Source organism: Grus americana, chromosome 3, assembly GCF_028858705.1.
Source record: "Grus americana isolate bGruAme1 chromosome 3, bGruAme1.mat, whole genome shotgun sequence".
In the NCBI taxonomy this organism is placed as follows: Eukaryota; Metazoa; Chordata; class Aves; order Gruiformes; family Gruidae; genus Grus; species Grus americana.
The window spans coordinates 121,928,152-121,951,904 of record NC_072854.1 but is presented as its reverse complement, the minus strand read 5'-3'; the positions used below and the strand labels follow the sequence as shown (position 1 = coordinate 121,951,904).

General features: G+C 39.1%; 1 protein-coding gene and 1 long non-coding RNA gene across 7 annotated transcripts in view; one reads left to right on the top strand and one right to left on the bottom strand.

Moving 5' to 3' along the window:
* Position 1: 1 nt before the first annotated feature.
* On the top strand, positions 2 to 13,452 carry LOC129204895 (uncharacterized). Of its 2 annotated transcripts, none has more exons than XR_008576525.1 (3): positions 2 to 1,074; positions 2,045 to 2,096; positions 2,616 to 5,437. It is a non-coding gene; the product is annotated as an uncharacterized LOC129204895 (long non-coding RNA). The 2 variants fall into 2 exon arrangements; XR_008576526.1 differs by lacking the exon at positions 2,616 to 5,437 and adding an exon at positions 13,327 to 13,452 and having other exon boundaries at positions 643 to 1,074.
* XPO1 (exportin 1) overlaps positions 8,419 to 23,753 on the bottom strand; it is a 37,983-nt gene continuing 22,648 nt past the window's right edge. For all 5 annotated transcript variants that reach the window (XM_054821669.1, XM_054821670.1, XM_054821671.1 and 2 more), the window contains 15 exons: positions 22,490 to 22,648; positions 19,498 to 19,695; positions 18,692 to 18,830; positions 17,266 to 17,447; positions 16,269 to 16,425; positions 15,990 to 16,153; positions 15,053 to 15,187; positions 14,596 to 14,779; positions 13,420 to 13,526; positions 12,872 to 13,066; positions 11,748 to 11,916; positions 10,681 to 10,815; positions 10,406 to 10,565; positions 10,224 to 10,320; positions 8,419 to 9,473 (listed from right to left, as the gene is read on the bottom strand). In XM_054821669.1, coding sequence (XP_054677644.1) covers positions 9,327 to 9,473; positions 10,224 to 10,320; positions 10,406 to 10,565; positions 10,681 to 10,815; positions 11,748 to 11,916; positions 12,872 to 13,066; positions 13,420 to 13,526; positions 14,596 to 14,779; positions 15,053 to 15,187; positions 15,990 to 16,153; positions 16,269 to 16,425; positions 17,266 to 17,447; positions 18,692 to 18,830; positions 19,498 to 19,695; positions 22,490 to 22,648 — 2,328 coding nt within the window. In that variant the 3' untranslated portion in view covers positions 8,419 to 9,326. The remainder of the gene's footprint in view (positions 9,474 to 10,223; positions 10,321 to 10,405; positions 10,566 to 10,680; positions 10,816 to 11,747; positions 11,917 to 12,871; positions 13,067 to 13,419; positions 13,527 to 14,595; positions 14,780 to 15,052; positions 15,188 to 15,989; positions 16,154 to 16,268; positions 16,426 to 17,265; positions 17,448 to 18,691; positions 18,831 to 19,497; positions 19,696 to 22,489; positions 22,649 to 23,753) is intronic.

Here is a 23,753-nt window from a genome sequence, read left to right as displayed (position 1 = left end):
CCGACCAGGCAGGAGGCGAAGGTAGCCGAGTCCCTCCTCCCTTTCCTTTCGCCCCGCCTTCCCACCCCGGGCCAAGCGGCGGGCTGCCGAGCGGGGAGGAGGAGGAAGGAGGAGGAGGAAGGGGGCGGGCCGGCAGCCGGGGCCGGGAGGGTAAAATGGCGGCGGCTGCTGCTGCTGCGGCTCCGCGCGCGCCTGGGGTTGGGCGGGAAGCGCGTTTCCCTGCCCTCTTCCCGCCTCCCGCCAGGGGGGAATCTGCTCCAATAACGCGCACACGCTGCTCTGACAGGGACGGAGCAGCGGCGTCGCCTGCTCTGCTTACAGCGACCGGCTGCCACCACAGGAGTCCCCCTGCCCGCCCCCGCGGGTGCCCTGAAGCCGTGCTACCACCGTATCTTCGCTTTCCCGCCGCGCTCGCCTCTTTCCGGGCTGCCGGAGGATGATTCCCGAGGCAGATTAGGGCGGCTCTCCGCTGAGCGGGACGTCGGTTTTGAGGGCTGCCCGGTTATTCTCTCCTTATTATTAAATATGCTGGCCCAGCTGGAGACGTCCTAGAGCACCGGCGGAAGGCGGCGGGCTGGCGCGAAGGCCCTTTGGGACCTCCGGCCTGAAGGGAGCGCTTAGCACACGCTGCCGAGCTCCCGCGGGTGCCTGACGGGCACGCAGCGTAGGAAGGAAGCTTCTTATTTCTAGGCGGGTTTTCAGGTCTTTCGTCTTTTTGGTAGTTAACTGGCGTTTTCCGCCGGCGAGGCGCGGGACGGAAGAGTTGTCAGCCATCTCCTTCCCGCCCAGCCCCGGCTGAGGGGAGCCGAAGGGGCCGGCGCGTTTGGGCACTTCCGATCCCGGCCTCATGAAAATAAACCTTTCTAGTGCTGTGATAGTGTTTTACGCTAATAATTAAATTATTTTTACCTCATAGTTTTTGTTTTTTTCATCCCCCTTTGACAGTGATTTATTCTGCACAATAACTGTCTAATGGCAAGTACAGCGCACCTGTGACTAGTGGGGAATACCACCTTTTCATGAGAAGACAAGTCTACCTCTTAAAAATAAACGATAGGACTTCACTTAAATTAGGTAACTTTATGCCGATTAAAACTACCACTAAATATCTCGTGGGCTCATTTTGAACAAGATTCCAGACCCCTGAAAGACAAGATTTCAGGCAAATGACAGTTTTCCATACAAGAAAAACCCCTTTTGTTTTTGCCATATACGAATCTTACACACCTGCATGCTCCCTCTCCCAGGTAGGTGTAATTGGAATATGGATCACATGGTAGATCTTGGCTGCTTTTTCTCTCCAAAGTAGGCACTTCTCTAGTAATGTGTAGTGGTTTTTATTTCTGTAGTACCACCCAGTGGTGAGTTAATGTATTATTCTGAATGCTTCTAGTTTACTGACATGTACATAGGATTAAGGAAACAAATCTATTAATAGCCGCAATGCAGATGCAATATAGTTTAGTAGAAAGTAAAATAAATCAAAATTGCCAAATTAGGGAGGAAAAAAAAATGGAGAACTACTTGAGTTCCTCAGTGGCTGACTTAAATGAAATAAATACAAGTCTGATGTCATTGTAGAAATGCAGTTCTGTTTTTTTAATGCCATGAGCATATTTATACAGGCCCATAACACCACTGGTGGTTGTGTAACCTCCCACTCAAGTGCAGAGAATGCTCTCCTCCTCACAGTCCTCAGGGCATCAGTTTGTTAAGCTAAGACAAAGAACTCCACCACTGTTTAAAAATAAGATACAAGTTACTGTAAACAACAGACCTAGTCTCAGCTACAACTACTGTGCAAGTCAGGAATGTACTAGAGTGATCTTTCACCCAAACTTGCTGTCACTTTTGTGTTTTGTTTTTGTTTTTTTTAAGACTTTCCAAGTTAGGGTTATCAACAAGAATAGCTATTCTTAAATATTCCCTGCTGAAATTTCAATTTACTAAATTAATACAGAAAATTAACGTGAGAGTCTACATGAGACACAGTTTGTCTGTCACTAATTCCCATCATATGTTAACGCAAGTATCTTTCAAACAGGATTTCTGAGAATAACAAAGGACACCAATACAAGAGAGGATGACGACTACGCGTAAGCAAACTAAAAACTTCCCTGAAACTTTTTACTGATCTTTCTTGTTATATGTAACTTAAAGATGTTTTAATTCCTGACAGTCATAGTCTTTTCTAAACAATATATTTTCTATTGATAGACAGAAACTTCACCACCACTAGCTAGTCAGTTATTAAACTAATTAGTGTGGCAGTCTAGTTTCTAAAATGGCGCAGATGTACTGGACCCTGTGAGGCCTTTTTCAGTTGTGTGATCTCTTCCAGATAGCCTGAAAACTTGTCTAATGAAGAATAAAAGAGCAGTCCGGAATATTAAAATTACCACATTCTGCTCATGGCTGAATTAGGGTACCGACCACCTTTCTTTTCTACAGCACTGCTTTCAAAGCTTGAGATCTGCCAAAGGTGGATCAGACACTTTTATACTTTTATATGTATTATATACATAATGTCATTTTTCACTTGATGTACTGTCTTACCTTCTATGTGTCTGACATTATTTCAATTATCTTTCCTTTGTATGTCATTTTCTTCACAGCTTTCACAACTTGTCTGTACAATATGCCACATGCTGTTTTCTGAATCATATCAGTCTTCATTTGCCAGAATATCCTTTACTTTTTACCATTATCAAAAATGAAGTTACTGAAGTTGGAAGACAGAGCTGTACAAAGAGAAGCTGAGAAAGCATCTTAACTATATCCCACCAAAATAATATAAAACCTGTATCTCCAAGAAGTCAAGCTTATTTGCTTCTTTCACCTTTCAGATCATATTGCACAGGTATTCCCGCTAGCATAGAATGAATCAGTGGCTATATGAGTTGTTTGTGTCTGGAAAAAGACCGCATTTTTTTTGACAGAAAGCATAGTTGCACACTCTCCATAACTTGATTTAAATTTGCACATTTCTTTCCCCTCTTCCTTCCTTATACAGACCTTACAGTGAATTTTATAACACAACCAAAATTAACTGTCAAAACATCTTAAAAGATTGTTTTTCTGACAAATCAACTCTTTGATCCGATTGCAGCACCACATAAACACCGGAGTCAGCACAAGGAAGGGGCCTTTTGAAGCATGGTATCACATGCCAAGTTCAATGAATACAACAGCAGAGTATGGGTGACCTTGAGTCACTCCTACTTTTGTGCAGACTGGAATATTGCCAGCCAAATTCTTTTTACTGCGCACAATCTTTTATATATATATATAGATTAAATCGCATTTTTTTTTCTTTTAAATTAAATATTGGCTTCCAAGCAGAAGACATTCCTGGTTACAGCGATCATCAGCCTCCCACTCAGAATTCTATGTGTCGCTTTTTTTCTCTTGACCTTTATTCTATCCTCATGTGCCATCCTTACAAGGTTGTTTGATCCCCAGGAGGCCCTCTTTCCTTCCCTTGACTGCAGTGCTCCTGATCTGGAAATATTTGCTCTGGTAAACTGCCAGCACAGTTCTTCTAGAGGAATAACTTAGATAAATGCAAGAGCTGAGGAAAACTAAAATTCTAAATCCAAATTTAGGACTGGATTAAGAGTTTGAGGAAAATATATACTTTCTAAAATTAATGGCATCCCAACACTTAACTAATACTGTAGCCCTGGCTTTCTTTAGGGTAGAGTTAACCATTCCCCCACCCTGCCCCTCAAAAAACCCCCCCACAAAACACTACCAAAAATACCCCCCAAAACCTCATAAGCCAAAACCAACAACAACCCTGAGGTAGATTAGGGCTTGAGGGAGTAAGGCTGGTCACTGCCCCTGTTCTTTTTTTGGGACACTTCAGCCACTCCTAGCCTGCCTCGTACTTCATATTTTTACGCTTTCATTCAATGTATATACATATTTAGTTGGTCATTTGACTTCATTATAGTAATTGTGGAATGTAAAAATACAATGAAAACTTTTTTTTTTTTTTACATTATTCATGTCAACTACTTCAACCAGAGCTTTGTCTGATGTGGGGATGACTGAATTATCTTCTGTTTGAACTTTCTGTTGCTCTGCTGCAGGTTCCCATTCCCATAGCAGCAACAGCCAAATGGATTGCATGATTGTTCCTCTGCTGCCACAATTTACAACAAAAGGCAAACTACCAGTGACTTCAGCAGATGCTAAGAGCTGTGACAGTTGGAAAGCAAGTAATTTCTGCTATACAGAAGATAGTGTCAAAAAGGTGAATTCCAGCCAGTCCAGTTGTATCTGTGACCTCTGGTCTGGAATGATGCTGGAGATGGTTGGAACTCATTGCCTAGGAAGTCAGTCTCTGCCTGTAAAATGTAAAGTTACCAACAAAGCCTGGCTGAAGCGCAACAGAATCAGTTTAAATTTACACACTTTAAAGTTTCAGTACTTGGATTTCAAAATGAAGCTGTCTTCTAGTTATAGTTCCATTGCTCTAGCTATTAGCATTTAAACTTTTTAATGTGGTTCACAGCTAACTGGACTTTGTTGAAGACAGCTTCAATTAGTTTCATTTACCCCAAATATTAAAGCAGCCACTCAAAATAAGTTCTTATCCTATTGGGCCAAAACACATGTGTGTTTCGATCTTCCTTTTGATTATCTCATTCTATAAAGTAGCTATCAGATGACTCATCATCCCTTTGATGTGCAAGGAAGACAACAGGTAGTTTTCTGAGCATGAGTGACAGTGCCATCAGGAGCTGAACCATCTTACCAAAGTGCAGACAGCTTTTTTTTTTTTGTACATTTGGACCTCTTTTGGACTTTTTACTGGTAAAGCATGTCTTTACAATGTTCCTTTGAAGAGCTTTGCTTGTGTGATTGCACAGTTGCAAGTTTCAAGTTACCCTGAAAGCAAACCGCTCAGAGGTAAAGCTCTGGGAAAAGAGTTCACAAGCTCATTGCAAAGCTCTGAGAAGTTCATAAAACCAGTTATGAAGGTTGATGCAAAAATGCTTAAGCCAGATCTTATACTAAAGAGATGCCACGAGAGAAAGCTGGTCATTACTGCCTGGTTATCAGTACATGTGTTAAAATAACGAGCAGTGGTAGTTAAGTGCGCTGCAGTCAGCTCTTTGCAGCACACACACACACTTAACATCGTTCCATGGTCACATCACACAATTTTAACTCCTCCAACCTAAATTGGCCGATCCTTCCTGATAGTCTTCACTGACATTACAGAATCCAGGAAAGACTACAGACTTCTCAGAACTCAGAAAAAAACTGAGACTATTTTAAGACGACTCAATATTTAAAAGGTGTTCACAATAAAAAACCCAGGCCCCTCGACATAATTTGATGGGGGACTTGGAAGAGACTATCCAATGTACTGCCTAGGAAAATATGCTGTTTAATTTTGAAGTTGCAAGGGGTAAATAAAAGTGAAAATGTGAATGTCTCATTTTCATCTTTGTCTTGTTATTCTCATCCATACTCAACTTCCAAAACATTCCTCCTCAACCCCATCTTTTCTCTGCACTCTGTTCTTGTCCCCGCTTGCATGAACAAGCCCTCACAGGTAGTGAGAAGCACAAAGACCAATAGCAGCACACAGGGTGGGTATCTATGTATGGGTATCTATGTACGAAATCAGTGATTTCATGGGCTTTAAAGTAATTATGTGAAACCTTACCTGAAAAATTAATCCCTCACCTGGAATGGCTAAGCCTTTTCCCAAGGGAACACTTCTGGCCATAATCAGCCTTGGACAGTGAAACAAGGATCTCCTAAATCTCAAAGTCTAAAAATAAATTCAGCCTCAAGAAATCCAGTGCAGAGGTGCATTCATGAAGGGCAGACAAAGGGAGAGATATGTGCTTTTACTCATTTTTAGCAAACAAACAGCTTTAAAAAAAAAAAAAAAAAGCTATCTCCGGCATTTCAATTTTCCTCCGTGACATTTGGAGACAAACCTCGTAAGCATGGAGAAAGGGAAAAAGTCTAGACATATCTTCGAGCAAATAGAAACAGTACCCCAGAAGTCTTGGATCAGCAATCGCCATTTATCCAATGACAGACTGGCCCCTTGTCACAATACAGCCCTACTGCAGGCACGTTCCTCACTTTAGTCAGCTTCTACATTTTAATGAATTGTTTTCTGCACCTTTTCCTGATTTTTTTCTATTAAGAAACCCACAGCTGAAGTCTCACTGCCTTTCCAGTGCTAAAAACTATTAGAAGGAACTCTTAAAGCTTCCTTGAGAGATGAGCATTTCTAAAGCTTTTTTGCATAAATATTAGCTTTATTGGAAAATAGTTCACTTAACCAATCAGATTAACACACAGCAAATTATTCTAGTTTAAAAAAAAACTAAAACAAACTAACCTAAAATGCTTTGGAAAATAATCTGCTTCAGTTACAGTAGCAAACACATCATGGTAGCCTGAAACAAGTACTTGGGGGTGTCTTCATCAGCTAACAGGCAATCAATTCATGTAAACACAGAAAACACCCTGTAATATTTGTATTTATGAACGTACCTGGAGCACTACTTTTTGAAAAATCTGTATAGAAATATGCACAAAACATTGGTTTACATATAATTACAAGTTACGTAGATGTTTATATGATGGTTCATGCTTTTTATCCATATATTTTAATTTACAGAGTGTGCATTAGAACTAGAACTTTCTTAGATGTACATAGTAATTATTTTTTCCACATTCAGGATAACTGCACTAGAAATATGCACACGCACAAGTCAAATCTTTAATGGTATCCAGAACTCTGCATAAGCTGCATTTTTATAGCGTCTGCAGAGATCAGTGAAAGGCACCGATTTCTTAAGATAACAAGACCACAGTTACTAGATCTAAAAGGGAAGCAAAAACTAAGATTAAAATTTTGTTACTAGATAATCCAAAAAGGTATCAAAATAACGAAACAACTCTTCTCTGAATCAACTTGAAAAATACATTTCAGATTTGGTTTTTTGAGAGTTTAGGTCAGATTTAATTCTTCAGTAAACAACCAGACCACGAGCCTCAGGCCAACGTGAATCTTAAATACGGGAAGAAATAACATGCATAAAACCGTAAGTGCGTTCAAAACTATTTTTCAATGCACTGTTAATACCACTGCATGTCAGAATCAATTCGGTATTTAGTTCTGTGACTCATGGGATAAGATCATTCTGACGTCACACTATCAGTGGTATTTATTTCCATTTTAATAAGATTTTCTTACTACTCTGCACAGTTTTTGATAATCTGTAGCTCTAGAACGCTGCGACTTAGCCTGGTGACAAGCCATTTAATGTCCATTCCTGCTGCGTCCTTCAACAGTACTTCAAATATTTTACTTTAAACTGCTTATTAAAGATGATACCGCCTTCCCAGAGCGGAACAGAAAGCTATACATCAACAGGACAGGGGACATGAAAAAGCTTAAACCATGAGCTTTAAGGAGAGAAAGAAATGAGTTTTGTAACCATCAAAATAATTAACAATTTCGTTAGGCTGCATTCTAAGTCCTAACCAGAAAGGGTGTGAGGAACCTTCTCTCTGAGGATTAGCAACTGCCAGCTCACAACCAAATGTTACCACCAAATGATCTTCCTGCAGCAGCAGCTATGCTTTTTTAGGGCCAGCTAAGTAAAACAAATGGAGAGATCTTCACAAACAGAAAGGGGCCAATACTTAAGACTGGAAACATTCTGGTCACAGCTAAATTCTACATGAACACTGCTAACTCATGCACTTCTACTTCAAAAGGAATATACAGCACAAAGTTAACCACAGTATCCAAACTGACATAAAACACCGCCACAACTGTCTAATCTTGTTTTACAGCTCTGCATGAATGGCTACGCCTTGCATCATAGTAACAATCTTAAGACCAAATAAATGGAACAAACTTTGGGAGAGCTTAATATCAACTGTTAAGAGACATTACAAAAATGGAGAAGCCAAGGCTGTGCACAATCTTAGTGTTCGTACTGCTTTTCGTATCCATAAATCTGTGAAAATCATTTAACTACAAAACTTTACGTAGAAAAATAACTGTAGATCTTGCCTACGTGTTACATACTAGTATCAATTGTTTAGTCAAGATACAGCGCGATACCTCTTTGAAATGAATTGCAAAGAGTCCATGTAGACAGAGTACCTTACTCCTGGCATCTTATAGTAACGTTAGTATGGAGTATTTACTCCTGGAGGTAAGTCAGAACAGCTACCGTACTTGCAAACGGAACCCAACTTAATTCATGTTCACTTCAAGCACAGCCAAAGCCCGGGAGATGAGGCAAGCCAGAAGCGACAGTTCTCTAAGACCTCAAAGAGCTTTTCCTACGCCTTCAGGATACAAATCTTAAATATGATCACAGCATTTTCATCCAATAAAAGAATAAGCCGAAGAAAGAAAAATAAATGTAAACCAAGTTTATTTTGCTTTTAAGTAGTGTTCTTTAAGCACTACAGCATGGTAAACAATGTAAATTAGTATAAGTCATCTCAAAAGCCAGAGTTTTTTTTTTATTTTATGAGTTGTTAAAAAGATGCAGCCTATTCTAACAGGATAAATATTTTAACCATTTCACTTCGAGTTAATGAAGGCTCACAAATGAGCAACACTCCTCATTGAGGAAAACAAAAAGCTGTTGTCGACAAAGCGACAGCACACACACAAAAACAAAAGAACTGTGTAAAAATAACTAACTGTACTGTGTTCCCATACTCTTTAGAAGTCGCTTTACAATGGGATGATATGCACATGATCTTGCTGCAAACTTGCCATACAACTTGCAAATACACGTAGCCTAGCCTTACCACTCAGTCCAAAAAGCTGCTAACTGATCAAAACAAATGCAGCACTATAATCCTCTGCTTAACAATTAGTTCAATCTGGTTTACTCATTACCTTTTCTCCTAGACTGCAGGACAGGCTAGAAAGAAAATGATCCCGAATTAAAAACCGATACTCTTACAGGAAATTGTATAATTTTGCAATATAGTCTTTTACAAGTTATGTTTTGCCTATTTTCCCCTTAGCCACAAAATGGGCATGAAGTAATTACTTTGAAAATGCCTTAATTTTCAACTTCATGCAAATCTAAATAAAGATGACCAAACAAAAGCTTAAACAATGGAAGGATATTTCACAGAAAATTTCTTATACAAAAAACACATAAGAAAAAGGGCCACTAGGTGACATTTTAATTTACAAATTGGCATCATTTTGGTCAACAAATATCCAAGTGCTGTTTTCTTCTATCACAACAAAGTAGCTGTACAGAAAGAAAACTGCAAAACTTGTTTTTATTATTTAATTTTTTTTAATCGCACATCTCCTCAGGAATTTCATGTGGATTAAGGATGCCAGGTACAGACATCTGAAGTTTATGCTTCTCCTCTTGAGCCTGCCGAAGGGCTGTTTCTCTTTCCTCCAAGAATAAGTCTGATGTGTCTTCACCTGCAAATTCCTGTGTAATTCACATAAAATCATCAGTTTATTGTCAAATGCTTTAGGCAGAGTACTAAGCTTCCAAAGTCCGGAATGATACAGAAAACGTCTTCCCTGCACATTCCCTGCCAGACTATTTGCTTGGTTTGCTTTCTGTTCCTAAGGTTGGAATTAATATAGAGGAATGCAAAGTATTTTAAGATTTTTGCTGTGCGTTACAGAGCAGAATGCTATAGTAACCCAACGTTTGGGGCTGCTACAGCGGTATCATTACAATTTTGAAGTACCTGATGATTGTAGTCTCAAAACGAATTAACAAACTCTTTCCTACAATACTCCCCAACTCTGGCATCGTTAGAAAAATAAAAGCATAGCATTACTCTAGCAAGTTTCAAAACACATCCCAATCCCAAGCAGGATTGAAACAGAACCTGGTTTAAAAAAATAAAAATCAAACTTGCTCTATTTCCCATTACAGTAAGCTTTGCAGCCATCTTAGACATTTGAATTGTATGCACAGCATAAAGCACAACTGATGACATTTAAGCCCAATTTATAAAATTAAATCACACTAAAACAGATGATATGATACGCCATCCAAAGTCACACAAGCCATTTGACAGAGTCCTCACTACATTTTAAATAGCTGCAAAATAACTAGTATCTCCTAAACAAACACTGAATCAACACTGTCCATGTACTTTCCAACAGTGTCATCCTGCTGAATGAAATCATTCTTCATTTCTTGAAGAAAGCATGCCAAACATACCTTGATTTGAACCAGGAAATCCCTTAGGTGTTCCTTGAAGGCAGGAATATCCTGGTTTAAACTGAAGAGTCCCGTTACAAACAGCTTGACCTGGGCACTAACAGCAAACACATGAGTTAGTATTGAGAGACTAACTAGGTAAGAACCCACCTAGAAGTATTAAAGAATCATGGCACACTTACTCTTGCAGGTGAGGAAACGCAGATTTGAGAAGATTAGCAACATACTCCTGAATAAACATCTGGTTGTTCACTGGATTCCCAGGGTTTAAGGGAGTACTTATTTTTCCCTCTTCTACCAAGTTGAACATGTACGCAAGGATCGATGCATGCATTGTCAAACCTGGACAGGTCAGAGTTACACATAGGCAGTTATTATTCGGAACAAGACGTAGCAGTATGTTCACGTTCAAAAGGGTTGTTTTCGTCAGCTGGCTCACATAAATGCATTCTCTTACCAGCAGTGTGCGAAGTGTCCGTTACAACTGAGAAAATGTGCTGAAGGATATCGCAGAAATACGTCTGATAGAAACTCTGGGCAGCAGTCTCTTCTTGTGCAACATTCTGTAGTAGAGTATAAAGTATCTGAAGTCCTGGAAAATAAGCATTGAAAAACTAAGTTACCAACAGAACAATATTAAAACCTCTGTGTGTGTTTTTGCCTTTTCTAAAACAATGCAAATATCCCCAGAAATTCTGACCGGCACCGCAGACAGATTACACATGCAGTGACTTTCTCGGGCATTTCCTCAAGTAGCCACAAGAGGGCTATAGCCACATTTCCACAGCACGCCGATTTTATTTGCATTACTAGAGGACAGAAGTGTAAAGAACCAATCGCATCACTTTACTGGTACTAATGAAAGCGAGAGAAACTCTCTACCAAAAGAAGCATTTGCTAATTTAAGGGAGAATCATTTCCATTTTTAGAATGACATGACCTTTCTAGGTGAAATGGAACCAAAAGGTATCTTTTATCCCCATCCCTTCCAAACAGCGATAACAAGGCAATTAGCTAAAAACCAACTGGCTTCACAGCAATCTTTTAATCACAATCTATGGTGTTTCCCTCTCCTTAAGCCCTGGGCTCGCTCCCAGACCGTAAGGAGTTCAGCCCCCAACCATTCACTTTTCTGCTGGACTTTTCAGCTGTTACCCAACAACCGTCTTACTGAGGTACCAAGTCAAACACTGCAGGCAGTGGAGCTCTAACACCAGTTTTAGCAGCAGTCAGCCATTTCAGGAAAGTGCCAGCCCTCGCGTGGAAAAGAAAGCAAGCAGAAACCGTAACCGCGCTAACAGCTGCGGGAGTGAAACAGCATCCAAGTGTTGCAGCCCATTAACGCGTACCTGGCTGACAACTTGAAGCTGAGACAGAAGAGTATTATTCTTGGGCAAATGCAGTACAGGATCAGGTGACTGCAATGCTAAGTTTGACTGAAGAAAAATATGCAAGAAAACAGCATTCTACCAGAAAATACCCGATACTGCAAACAAAATCTGCATATTAAGCACTTCCATTTACCTGTATCTGCAACATTTCTCATTGTATGTTTGAAAGCCCAAATAATAGAATCCAGAACAAGTTTGAACTGTGCAGGCGGAATGGCCAGGAACGCTGGGAAGCAATGAGAATTTACAGCCTGGAGTAGTAAGAAGAAGTTTGTTCTGTGTTCAGGATATTCTTCAAAGTCCTAGAAGGAGGGGGAGGGAAAAAAAGAGTCAAGTTTCCTAAAGATCCATCATAAGATCTTCGGTTAAGCAGAGTGAGTCAATAGCTGACATGGAACAGCATTTAGATCCCAGATTTAAAATAACCTTAAATGCAAAGCAAACGTTTTCCCCACCAAAGCTTGCTAAGACCATGTTCTAGGTACACAACACTGACAGGCTGAGCCACGTTTTGTCAGTGCACAACCCTAATCACTACTCAGTCCACAGACAAACAGACAGATGGTCTCAACACTGGTTAAGCACCTGTATTGCTACAGGGGGAGCAACAATCTCTGGTTACACCCTATCGCAAAGTAGCCCTAATTCAGCTGGCAGGGCTCAAGTATTATGCAAACACATATTGCACACTATAGCATAAGAACTGCCTTAGTACGGAAATACTCCAAATGACTGATCAGTACTTATATTCATAATTTTAAATATTTATGAATTTTAGCAGTTAATCCTACACCGACATTTGACTGAAGTACACTTCTGCTTCCAAGTCCCTAGAACAGAAAAACTACTACTGACTTAATCTCATTGCCTTAAAAATGTCTCTCTCTAGCACTCGCTTTAAGACACCCAACTAGACAGCCAGACTTCAAAACAAGTAAGTTCCTTTGAGCAGAAATTTGTTCAAGTGCCACAAATGCTTGCTGACTGCAAAAAAACAGGGAGATGATCCACAAGTCACCGCATATGGAAATGACATTCACAGAAAGAAGGCATGAACCCCCACTTAATTTCCATAAAATGAAAGCTGTGTAATAACTCTACGTTCACTGCGTACTGCCTCCCTTCGCTGCAAGAAAAGGAGATCTTTCACGTAGAGATGCACCGACAGCCAAGACTAGTACTCATACACCCCCCCCCCTTTTTTTTTTGTCTTCAGTCACGAGGGAGATACCTTATCTGAAGTTTAAATGTAAATACCTTGTTGATCATATTTAATGTGCACTCAAAAACAGCATCAAATATCTGAGGTATTTCAGCAGTAATGTGTCCACCCAGCTTGTTTACAATGATGGCCATAGTGCTCAGTACTTCAGGTTCTCTAGCGGCTGGAACATTTCTCTGGTAGTCAATGAGAACTGCATCCAACAAGGGAGGAACAAAGTTTTCAGCTACCTAATTGAAAGAGTAAGCCATGGTTATAACAATGCAGTTATTGAACATACAGCTGATAGCAAAGTTCATTGTTTAGTTACAGGAGATCACCCTTCCATAAACTCCTCCCTCCGCCCCATCCAGTATGGCTTCCAATAGGGTTCTCTTAAACCTCCTTCACTCCCTTTAAAGATCGCTCTCATCTAAAAGTAACTCAAGTATCTCAAATGTAGCTCAGGCTCAAGTCTGTACAAACATACTTTCTCCTTTATATTTTACAGACCACCTGAAACAAGTTCCTGTGCCCAACTGATTCAGTCAACAACAGAACAAACAAAGCCCCCGAGTTATTTGTATAGAATGAATCTACTTACCATCTGAGGATCATTGGACCTGCTCACCCAGCCAGAAATTAGTTTTAAAGTTTCCCTTTTTACAGTCCTCATACTTCTAATCAAGGGCTGCTTTGTTACCATTTCACCTGGAAAGTTTTAAAGCTTCAGTTAATTGGGTAAGGTGTAACAAAAAGATTAACTTAAATTGATACTACAAAACCAAGTATGCTTTGTTTTTATATCCAAACTACGAAGACTTTTAAAGACTTCCTTCTGCATGCTGTGCAAATAAAAACACCTCCCCATTCTAGCTCCACAGGTCCAAAAGTACTACTGACAGTACCCTACTTACAGGGTTCAAAACAAAGCTGTGATATACTTTTCACTTAGGAGAAATACTACAGTCCTAGCAACTGCTTCCTAAACTTCACTGTTTCTGACAAGGACAAATTCTGGCCATTAGAGCTGCAAAGATCAAAAGGTGTTGATTTCTCAGCCAGTTTTATTCTGAATTCTGAGAAGCTACTTCAAGGTCAACCAGCTGCTCAGTTACCACATTTGATATTTGGAAATGTGAATGTTAAATAATCATCTGTAATGGGAAGAAAACTGGTCATAACATAGAATACAGTAACTGACTCATTTAATCTTGTCATGAACTACTACAGAAACACGTTCTACTGAGACACCATAGCCCTGATTTATATAGTAAAAATAGGTTAAGTAATTGATTCTCAATGATTGCAAGCCTGCTTTATCATGACTTTCAGGCATCTTCACTACAGTTACATTTCTGTAATAAAGCCATTTAGCAGCACAGTATCGCACCAAAACCCTGCCAACATCTTTTGAAAAAAATACATGAGATTCTATTTAAAGACAGTCTTTTAATATTCAAAATTAGAGTAAGCTAAAAGAACACATGCTACAACTTTGTCTCAGCAAGATACCTATTAATTCTGAGTAAGCATCTATGATGCTTTGCATCTTTTCTCAACTTCCTTGTTTATAGGTGTTTTTCTTCCCTCTAAAATCAGTTTAGTAAAAGATTTGGTTAACAAAAAAAAAAATCTAAGCAAGCACTTTCAGTCATCCTCCACTTTCCCAAACAAAAAAAAATGAACCCAGTAGAATTAGCCTAATTGGAACGTGCTTTGAAACCGGATGACATATGCTGCTAACTCCCATTTTCAAGAACATCATGGAATTTCTTACCGTTAGCCTGAATAGCTGCAGAAATATTTTCACTTAGGCACTTGTACACATTCAGCATATCTAAATAAATTCTTCCAAGCTGAATCACAAAGGGGTGGCCAACTGCTTTACAAGCTCTTACGTTAGTTTTCAGAATGCTACCAAGCTGCTTGACTGTTTCAGGATCCTTTAGAATATCCACATTCTGTTTTAAAAAAACAAATGAGAGTCCATTTTGTTTAGTGAATAAAACTGCCCTTTAGCTTTCAATATAAAAGTGTAACTTTAAATAATTTATCTTACACAGTGTTAAAGAACATATCACTGAAATTTACAGACTTTTTATATATTGCTGTTTACTTCATGGCACTTGCCATTACCTCAAACAGAGAGTCAGGATAAAACTGACATTTAACATAAACATTTAGCTGGTTTTCTTCACCTAAACACAGAATACACTTAAAATTTATGAGCTTACTTTTGTTGCCTGTTGAATAATGCTGTCCCATACTTGATTAGGGAGCAACATGTATTTTTCTATCAGATGCTCCTGCACAGTCTGGTCCGTCTGTGCCCCAATCATGTATCCTACTGCTTCATAGAACGTATGCACCTGATTGGAACAGCGAGAAAGCAAACAGGGAGGTTCAAAAAGAGTAAGCAAAATCTCACACTGTTTTCAACTAACATATAGCAAAAGCTGAAAATGGGTTTCACTGTCTAAATACGTTTCCCATTTGACAAGATCCTTCTCCGTTCCTTCCTTACTTTCATGACATGCAAAAAAACCCTCCATCCCCTTCCCTTCAGATGCCACTATATACATCCCAGAGTCTGTCTTCTTTTTGCCATCACATCCAGGAGTGAGAAAGCTCAGACGCATGCTATTTAACTCTTAACTAAATATTACCACACATCTTTAAACTGTGGGCTGTGCTGTACCACTCCTCTAAGTATGTTTTTCCAGAAGGCAGATCCACTCTGCCCAGAGTTTCAATACATTATTGCAACATGTCAACGCATGTCACATGGGTGCACTACTCCCTCACTTCATGAGCTGTGCCTTCCCTAGATGTAGGTGCTTTTGGATTGTATTTGTGAAGGGGGGGCAGGGAACAAGAGAGAGAGGTATACTCTTACAGTAGGATATTACTCTTTCCCAAATCAGAGCCACAAGATTATGTCTTATATACTTATTAAAACATTCCACAAATCAAAAGTTCAACTAAATGCACTTTAATTCTCCAAGCATTCTGAGATCTCAGTAACGCAACCTGATCGCGTTATTTATACCGTAACACTGTCACTGACAAAAAACTAAGGAATATAATTCAAGCCTTTAACACCACTACTACATTTCAAAGTAACTTTTGATTTATCTTTAGGAATTACCCACAATGCTCAATTAAACATACCTGTTGTGGCTGAAGGTCACAGATGATCGTATTAATATTGTTCAAGATTTCATCAATAAATGGCATGACCTCTCCCACTTGAACCTGAACAAAATGTCGGCGGCATTTTTGTGCTATTTTTATGAATGTATCACAAGCCATGTCCTGGACGCCATCGTGGGTTTCTAAATTAAATCAAGTCAGTTACTGCTTTGTGTCTTCCCCCTCATACATGTGCATGTATGGGCATCAATTTTTTTTTTAAATAGTTAAAACAGCAAGTAAAAAACAGATAATTACCATGCATAAATTCAAACAGCTTGTTGACCACTGTCTTCAAAAATTTCCAGTGAGCTCTCAAAAACCGTGGGTATTGACCTACTATATACATTATATTTGATGCAATAATGGCTTTATTGTCTTTTCCTCGCTTTTGTTCACAAAGTCCCAGGAGATCCTACAACATAACATATTTTTAGTTTCCTCTCCAAGTTTGTCCAGTTCAATTAAAAGCATTACAAGATGAAGCACAAAAATCCTAGAAGGAGCTGTACTAAAATAAAGGAAAGCGGCTGCCATCATCAAGTTCAACATCTAAATACAAAACAAAAACCCCAAGTGGGTGAAGACTGGGGTGATGCAATTTAAATTTCAACCAAACCAGGAACACTGTGTTTTCAACTACGGAATCTCCATTTTAAATACAACTACAGATTTCTGCAGGAGGAATTTCAACAAGCCTCACAGTATTAAATACGGACCAAGCAGTTGATCACAGTAAAAATACAGACTCCACATCAAATAGAAGAAATTAAACTAAATCTCCTGTATGAATTTGTATGACTTGTTAAGTAAGGTTCATGACTCCTGTAAAAAATGTTTCGTTCCTGCACTGTTCCACGCACATATTTACCAAAAATTCACTTTGATCAATGAATATTTGGAAAATGGCAAAATAGCAGGGTGCTAGCTAGTTATAAATGTGGCTTATTTTGCCACTCACCTTTATTTCATTAGCAATCCCTTTCCACCTCTTCTGCATCCTCAAACACTTCATCATGAACTAAAATTTATCCCTGAAATTTTCACCGTGAAAAGACTATTTGGATTAATGCATTTTTCATGGCTAAAGAACGTATCAGCCTTAAATTCAGGCTATAAGATTTCCCATTCAATTGTTTCTTATCAACTTGCTTGCCATACAAGTTAGGTCACTAAGAACATACAGCAGTTTTTTTGTAAACTTAGTTTCTTGAGCATAAACTACAAAGTGTGACAAAGTTTTGCACTGTGATACCTTAATTACTGTAACAAGGAATCTTTTTTCATCTTCTTCGTGCATTGCACCGCTGATTGAGCCTATAGCCCAACACAGGGTATTCAAATTTTTCCATGACCATTCTGTTCCATTCACTTGATTGTGAAGTTTTTCAGTCATAATTCGTTCTGTGTCTGCATAATCCAGATGCGTAAGATAAACTGAAAGACATCAACATCGAACACGTGCATTTTAAAGCGACAACCTGGATCGCAACGTTAAATTTGTTTTAAGAAAAACAACCCAATTGTTAGCAAAGTGCAATGCTTCTTTCCTGAACTCATGAAAGAATGAGCTAAAAATTTAAACACAAATTTGTTAAAACTGTATTTTAAAGATGGACAATAAATTTTATTGAAAAACTAGGTTTGTTCCAAGGGATGTCAGCAAAACCCCATGCGCAAGCGATGTGAAAAGTCTCAATCAATGTCTCACCTAGCAGTCAAATCGGCAAAGTAGCTAAATTAAGTTATTAACAAAAGGCACACATACTGATGGTGCGTGGGGAATACAGGATTGGCTACCTATGGGTACTTATACAGTGCCTAAGAAGTAAATCAATTTTCTTCTGCTCTTTATCTGAGCATCATTAAGTCTGCTGGTTGCAACAGCCCACCCACCGTTAGAGCGGAGATGGTACTCCGAAACAAGTCTAGGTGGGAAGATTCAAATATCACAACTCGGACACTTGCATCAGCCCCTGTTACGATTAGTGTCTCTAGTATAAAATTCCAAATCCCAGCAAGTCAAAACCAATTGAAGGCCAGATTCAGAAGTAGATTTTTACTTGTCACAGAATACAGCTTCTACCATATTGTCACTTTTTTTTTCTTTTTAAAGTGAATCTTAAAGATATTACACTATAAGCAATAGTTAACACCAGAAATCAAACACTAACTAAATCTGCATTTCCATATATATAATGATGTTTCTAGAACTATGACTAAGGCTCAGGACATACATAATAATTTTAATACAATAAATCAAACAATTTTTTTTCACGTTCTATATGGTGGCCTATACAAGACTACAAGTGAAGTAATAACCAGCAAGTCCAATTCAGAACAATCCTCCCAATTTAACAGTTTTTGACAAAACTAAGGTTTCAGTGGATCTGAAACATTTTGGTGAACGATTACAAAGAGGTGCTGTTCCACTTGGGAAAAGGCAAGTGACAAAAAAATAGCATATTACTATTTAACTAAGTTATTCAGCACTACATGCTTAAACCAGAAAACTTCAGACCAACACTGCCTCCTCCCTTTCAAGTTTGTGAACTACTCCTCACTAATGAGCTGAATTATTGTGTGAGTAAAGTGATTATAAGCCAGCATTCTGTAACATACACGCTGGTGATGCAGCTGCATAGACCTACAGCACAAAAATACCAGCCTCATACACTTACCCAACGTTTCTCTCATATTTTTATACAAGTTTATGGAATCTGTATCCTTCATGAATTCTCGTACTACTTCCCCTTGATCATTTTCCACAACTAGGACTTCTTCAGGTTTAGCCATACGGCTAACCATTAGCAATCGAACCTGTATGTTGCAAAGGAAAGTTAAAATTGAATCCAACTGTGACATGAAAATACCCCCATAGCTCCGTGGGTGTTTCTAGAGCACTCTGGTCAGGCAGTCTGACCCACCGAAAGGGCTGCCCAGCACTCCATGAAATTAGCTCATATTAAGATTCTAGGGAGACATTTTAATTAAAAAGCCATAAGAACAGAGCCTGCTGATTTCTCTCTCTCCACGAACAAGGTGAATAGTTAAAAACCAAAACAAAATCCAAACAACCCAACCTATGAAGTATACTTTTGAGCTTCAAATGCGTACGTAATACTGTGTCTTTTTACAGACCACTTTTTCCACACACGCACATTTTTTTCCCCTCCAACTGTAACGCTCCAGCCTTTTTCTGTTTAAGAGGTAGTTTAATACAGATTTATTTTTTTAAAAGTTAGTCTTACAGTCATAGTAAGTACCTTAAAAGCATTGAAAGGCCATATTAATACTCCTGTCATCTACTGGTGTCATCTTCAAGTATTTTTGCAATTGCAGCATACTAAATAACTAAAGTTGAACCAATTACCAACTACTTAAAGCAAGAAAAGTTTTCTTATGTCACCCCCTACAAGAAGCAAAATCTCTACACTGAAGAACAGTACCTAAATCTTTACAGCACCATTACTAAAGCATGGATTACCTTGGACAATACAGGCAAATAAAGCTGTCTCCTTGGAGGAACATCAAAGTGTTGACTTCCCGAAAGCAACGGAGAAGCAGATGTTGAAAACGGACTTTCCCTGTAAAGCTCAGCAGCTAAATGATTCCAATATTCAAGACAAATCTTGAAAATTTCAGTTTCTTCAACTTCTGATACCAATAACATATAGTGAAGAGCCTGGAAAAGCATGGTTTAAACATCTGATTACCAATTATTTCTGCAGATAAAACCACATTGCTTCAAGTTCAGTTACCAAATACTGATAAAATGCCAAATTAACATAAAAGCGAGGAACAAGAGGCATTAACATTGCAGTGACATTACTTACAATTCAGAGTTCTGACCGGCAGAGCAACTCAAAAACAATGCGCCCTGTCAATTACTGTTACTTTCAAAGTGTGTATCAATTCTTAAATCTAAAGTAGCCTAAAGACATCTTAAAAAAAGCCATAGCCAAATCAGTCAGTCTGTAAACTATCAAACTCACAGCCTCTGCAGCTTCTGCAAGGCATTTTGGTTTAGAGCCTCAAAAAAACCCCCTCAACAGCTAGTCTGAACGTCTGCTGCTCTCAACACTATTACTGCTGCTTTATTCTGGATCCTTATACCCTGGCAGGGTAGGACTGACAGCAACCATCATAGATATAGCCATGCTGCTCACTTGCTTTCCACAGAAGTAATCTATTAGAACCTTTTTGACTTCTTTACCGACAGAACAGTGGCAGTAGACTGAGAAGGGAAAGCCACTGATGCAATCCTGACAGACTGAAATACCAACTGCAGTAATGAGAACTCCATAACCAAACGTTTTTTGCCTAGCTTATTTTTCAGTCCCCCAGTGAAAGATACCAAAGCAGAGCCTACCAGCGAACAAACAGAATGAAACAATGAAATCTGAAGACACTTTCGTAGCTTAGGTACTATAGCAACTCAGAGCATTTTAGCTGGTAAAGACCTGATCCAGCATCTGTATCACAATGTCAAAAGAGCGATTCAAACCAGCCATACGTTAGTCTTATACACATCAATTTTTCTTGGTAATTTCACTTGCAGTGAAATTAACTTAAGTACCCTCCTTCACTGGTCTACACAGCTCCAATGAATCTGTGGAACAATTTCAGAGACCTGCTACATCCAAAGTGCAGGAATGATCAGGTTAGAGTGACACAGAGCTCTTTTAAGTAGCTGTGTAACTAGGTTCTATTACACTGGAACTGACAGAAGTGAAATTTCCAACCATTTTAGGCCAGCTTAAGAACTTTGTTAAACATTTCATCATCCTACACAACGCTGAAAGTCATTCAGAATTGACTTTTGTGAATTCCTCTTTAAAACAGACGTTCAACATAGTTATGACAGACAGGAAAGGATGCCAATACCTAAAATCTACACTCCAACTTACACGCAAGTGCACAGGACATGCAACGGCTTCAGCTGTTTACACAGCTCTTCTAACAAAGCCTCAACACAGATAGAAGTTTGAGCTGTGCTGCCTTGATTCACAGTTATTTTTTTGAAAGCTTGCTACTTGCAAGTTCAGAAATTATTTGGGAACTCTGAATAGTTGTTCCTTTCAAAATAAAAAGGTGATACGCCTCTTAGTCCATCTTCTAAGTGTGCTACCACTTGGTATTTGCAACCAACTTTATTAATACACATTTTTCATAGAAGGCTACCTCCAGAAGAAATGAATTGAGAATACTAGCTAGAAAGTGGACTAGAATTCAGATGGACCTGTTAGATTACAGCTAATCCACCTGCAAGATGTACTTCCCCCTCCCAGCGGAACCTGGTCTCCAGGTTTAAATTGGGGTATTGTGTTTCTACCTCTGTCTTGGGGCAGCTCCTCGCTCTATCGCCTCCATACCTGCACAGGGCTTGGTTCTGGACATGGGAAGTGGTGCTTCAAGGGGCTATGGAGCCAGTTTCATCCCCTTGGAGCTCAGCAGTGTGAGTGAGCTAGCAAAAGAATCACCACAGAACAGCTCACCCTCAGCAAAATTTTTATTCACGATTAAGACACCCTCACAACTGAAAACACCTTAATTTTACGACCTAGACCCACTACAGTGTAAGGTAATACCTTCAGCATTCATTACTCCCTAGAATTTAAGCCTTCCCAACCCTTCATTCTGAGTTGAATTTCCAATAATTTCCACAGATCCCAGTAATTTTGACAGTGAAGTTGTACTTCACTGTCAAAATTGAAAAGAATGCAGCAGTCTGCAAGAAAAGAAGGGAGCAAGCAGAGAGAAAGCACAACTGTAAATCTTTTTCTCAGCAACTGCTGTAAGACAGCTGATAATCGTGGTCTGTAGGTCCTCCTTCAAGACCAGTAATACCACCATAAAGCACGCACAGTCGTTTGGCAGAGCTCTGCATTACTGGCGTACATCGTCTTTACTGCATAGAAACAGAGTATCATCCTTGAGGATTATATCTGAAGTCTTTCTGCTAAACTTTGGGAAGTGGCAAACGAGGCAAGAAGCTGCACTGGGATGGAAGCGCTGAACTACAGCGTGTGCTGTACCCTGGAAACTGGCTTTGAAAGCTGAACAAAAACAACTGAACTGCTTCACGCAGACTGATGAAAGTCATAGCAACACCTTCTCTAGATAAGAGTTGAACAGAAAGTATGGTATGTAGACACCCATGGAAAAAGAATATAGGAATTTATTTTAAAGCAGCATTTGACACTTTCAAAGAGGAACAAGTAAGAAGAGGGACAGAGACTTATGTCTTCAGACATTGTATTAGTACAGGATCACTGAAGATAGAATGCCTTTGAAGCATACTAGGAAACAAAAATTGTGAAAGGTTTTTTTTGTATTCATGTAATTTACTAGTTATGTGAAGGAAATAAAGTGGTAAGAGGAAAAAAAGTACAATGATCTAGAGATTGAATTACTATCACATCCTTTGATTATGAGAACTTGCTACATTTTTAAACTGGATAAACTGAGCAACTTACCTCCATTAATGTTTCCCTCAGATTTAATCTTTTTTCTATAAGTTGACCATGTTCCTTGAGGAACGTGCAGAGAAACAAGCTGAGATTCTGAATAAAGTTCTGTTCATCATCTTTTCCATTTGAGTATGCAAGTCGGATATTGGTATTTAGAGGAAGCATCTAATAAACAGAATACAGACATAATCACGAATTTCCCTTTTTATACAGAAGTAGAACTACTGTATATTACCAAATATTTTGCTCTTTTGGCAAAAAAGCCCTTCTATTTTTCATGGTATCCTCTTTTTACAGAGCTTTCTTACAAAAAGTCTTACAGCTCCTTCATTTCATGCTCAATCCCAAGATGGATAGTAAGGTGAAAAAGCAAACGGATACAAAAGTTCCAATGAACTAAACCCTTTTCCACTCCTTGTAACAGCAGCTGTAAACAAGGAAACACTTACTCTATCACAGACATTTCCAATTGGCATTGGGCAAAGACATTCCAAAAATGTAGCTGTTACCTGTCCCTAGTAATACTAAGTTTCAAACCATTACATCATCATAAAGTTTAAGCAACATGAAAGATGTCCATAATATTTAGAAATTAGCAAGACTCTGAAGGATACTGAAACAAGTTTTTCAGTAATCTTGTAGAGATCTCTGCTGCCTCTTAAGAGATGTGCTGGCTTTTCAATTCTATCATTCTACAAATAAAACATTTCCAACATTGTCATCAAGTAGCAACCTACAAGCAACCTACATTCTTTAATAATGTCAACACTATTCGGCTTAGAACAGAGAGAACAAAGTTTAACACTTTTGCTACTGCAAGCTTTTGTGTGGTTTTGATTGTTCTCCAACTTCATTCAAAGCTAAGAGTCTCAAGTATTTGCAATAAGCACAACAATTTGCATCAAATTTGTATGCAACAGCCATGCTAAAAACCTGCCAGTTACAAAACATGTCAAATACCCAACTTGGCATTCAACTGATGTTTTGAGGAAAAACTTCGGCCACATGTATTGGCATTTAGAACAAAGAGCATCATCGTTAAAAACAGAGGAAGCAGTGTTCAGCTGCCTCAACACACAAAATTACTTTGATAGGTGCAAAAATCTGCCTAAATAAAGATCCTACGGCTCCACTTGAGGCTGAGGGGGGGGGGGGGCGGGGGGCAGAGGGAGGCATTAGAAGAAGCATGCCTGTTCTAAAGAACCTCCAAGATGGACCAACATTGCAAACAGAGGAAAGAACTGTCAAAAAACCTTCATCTGTCCACTTA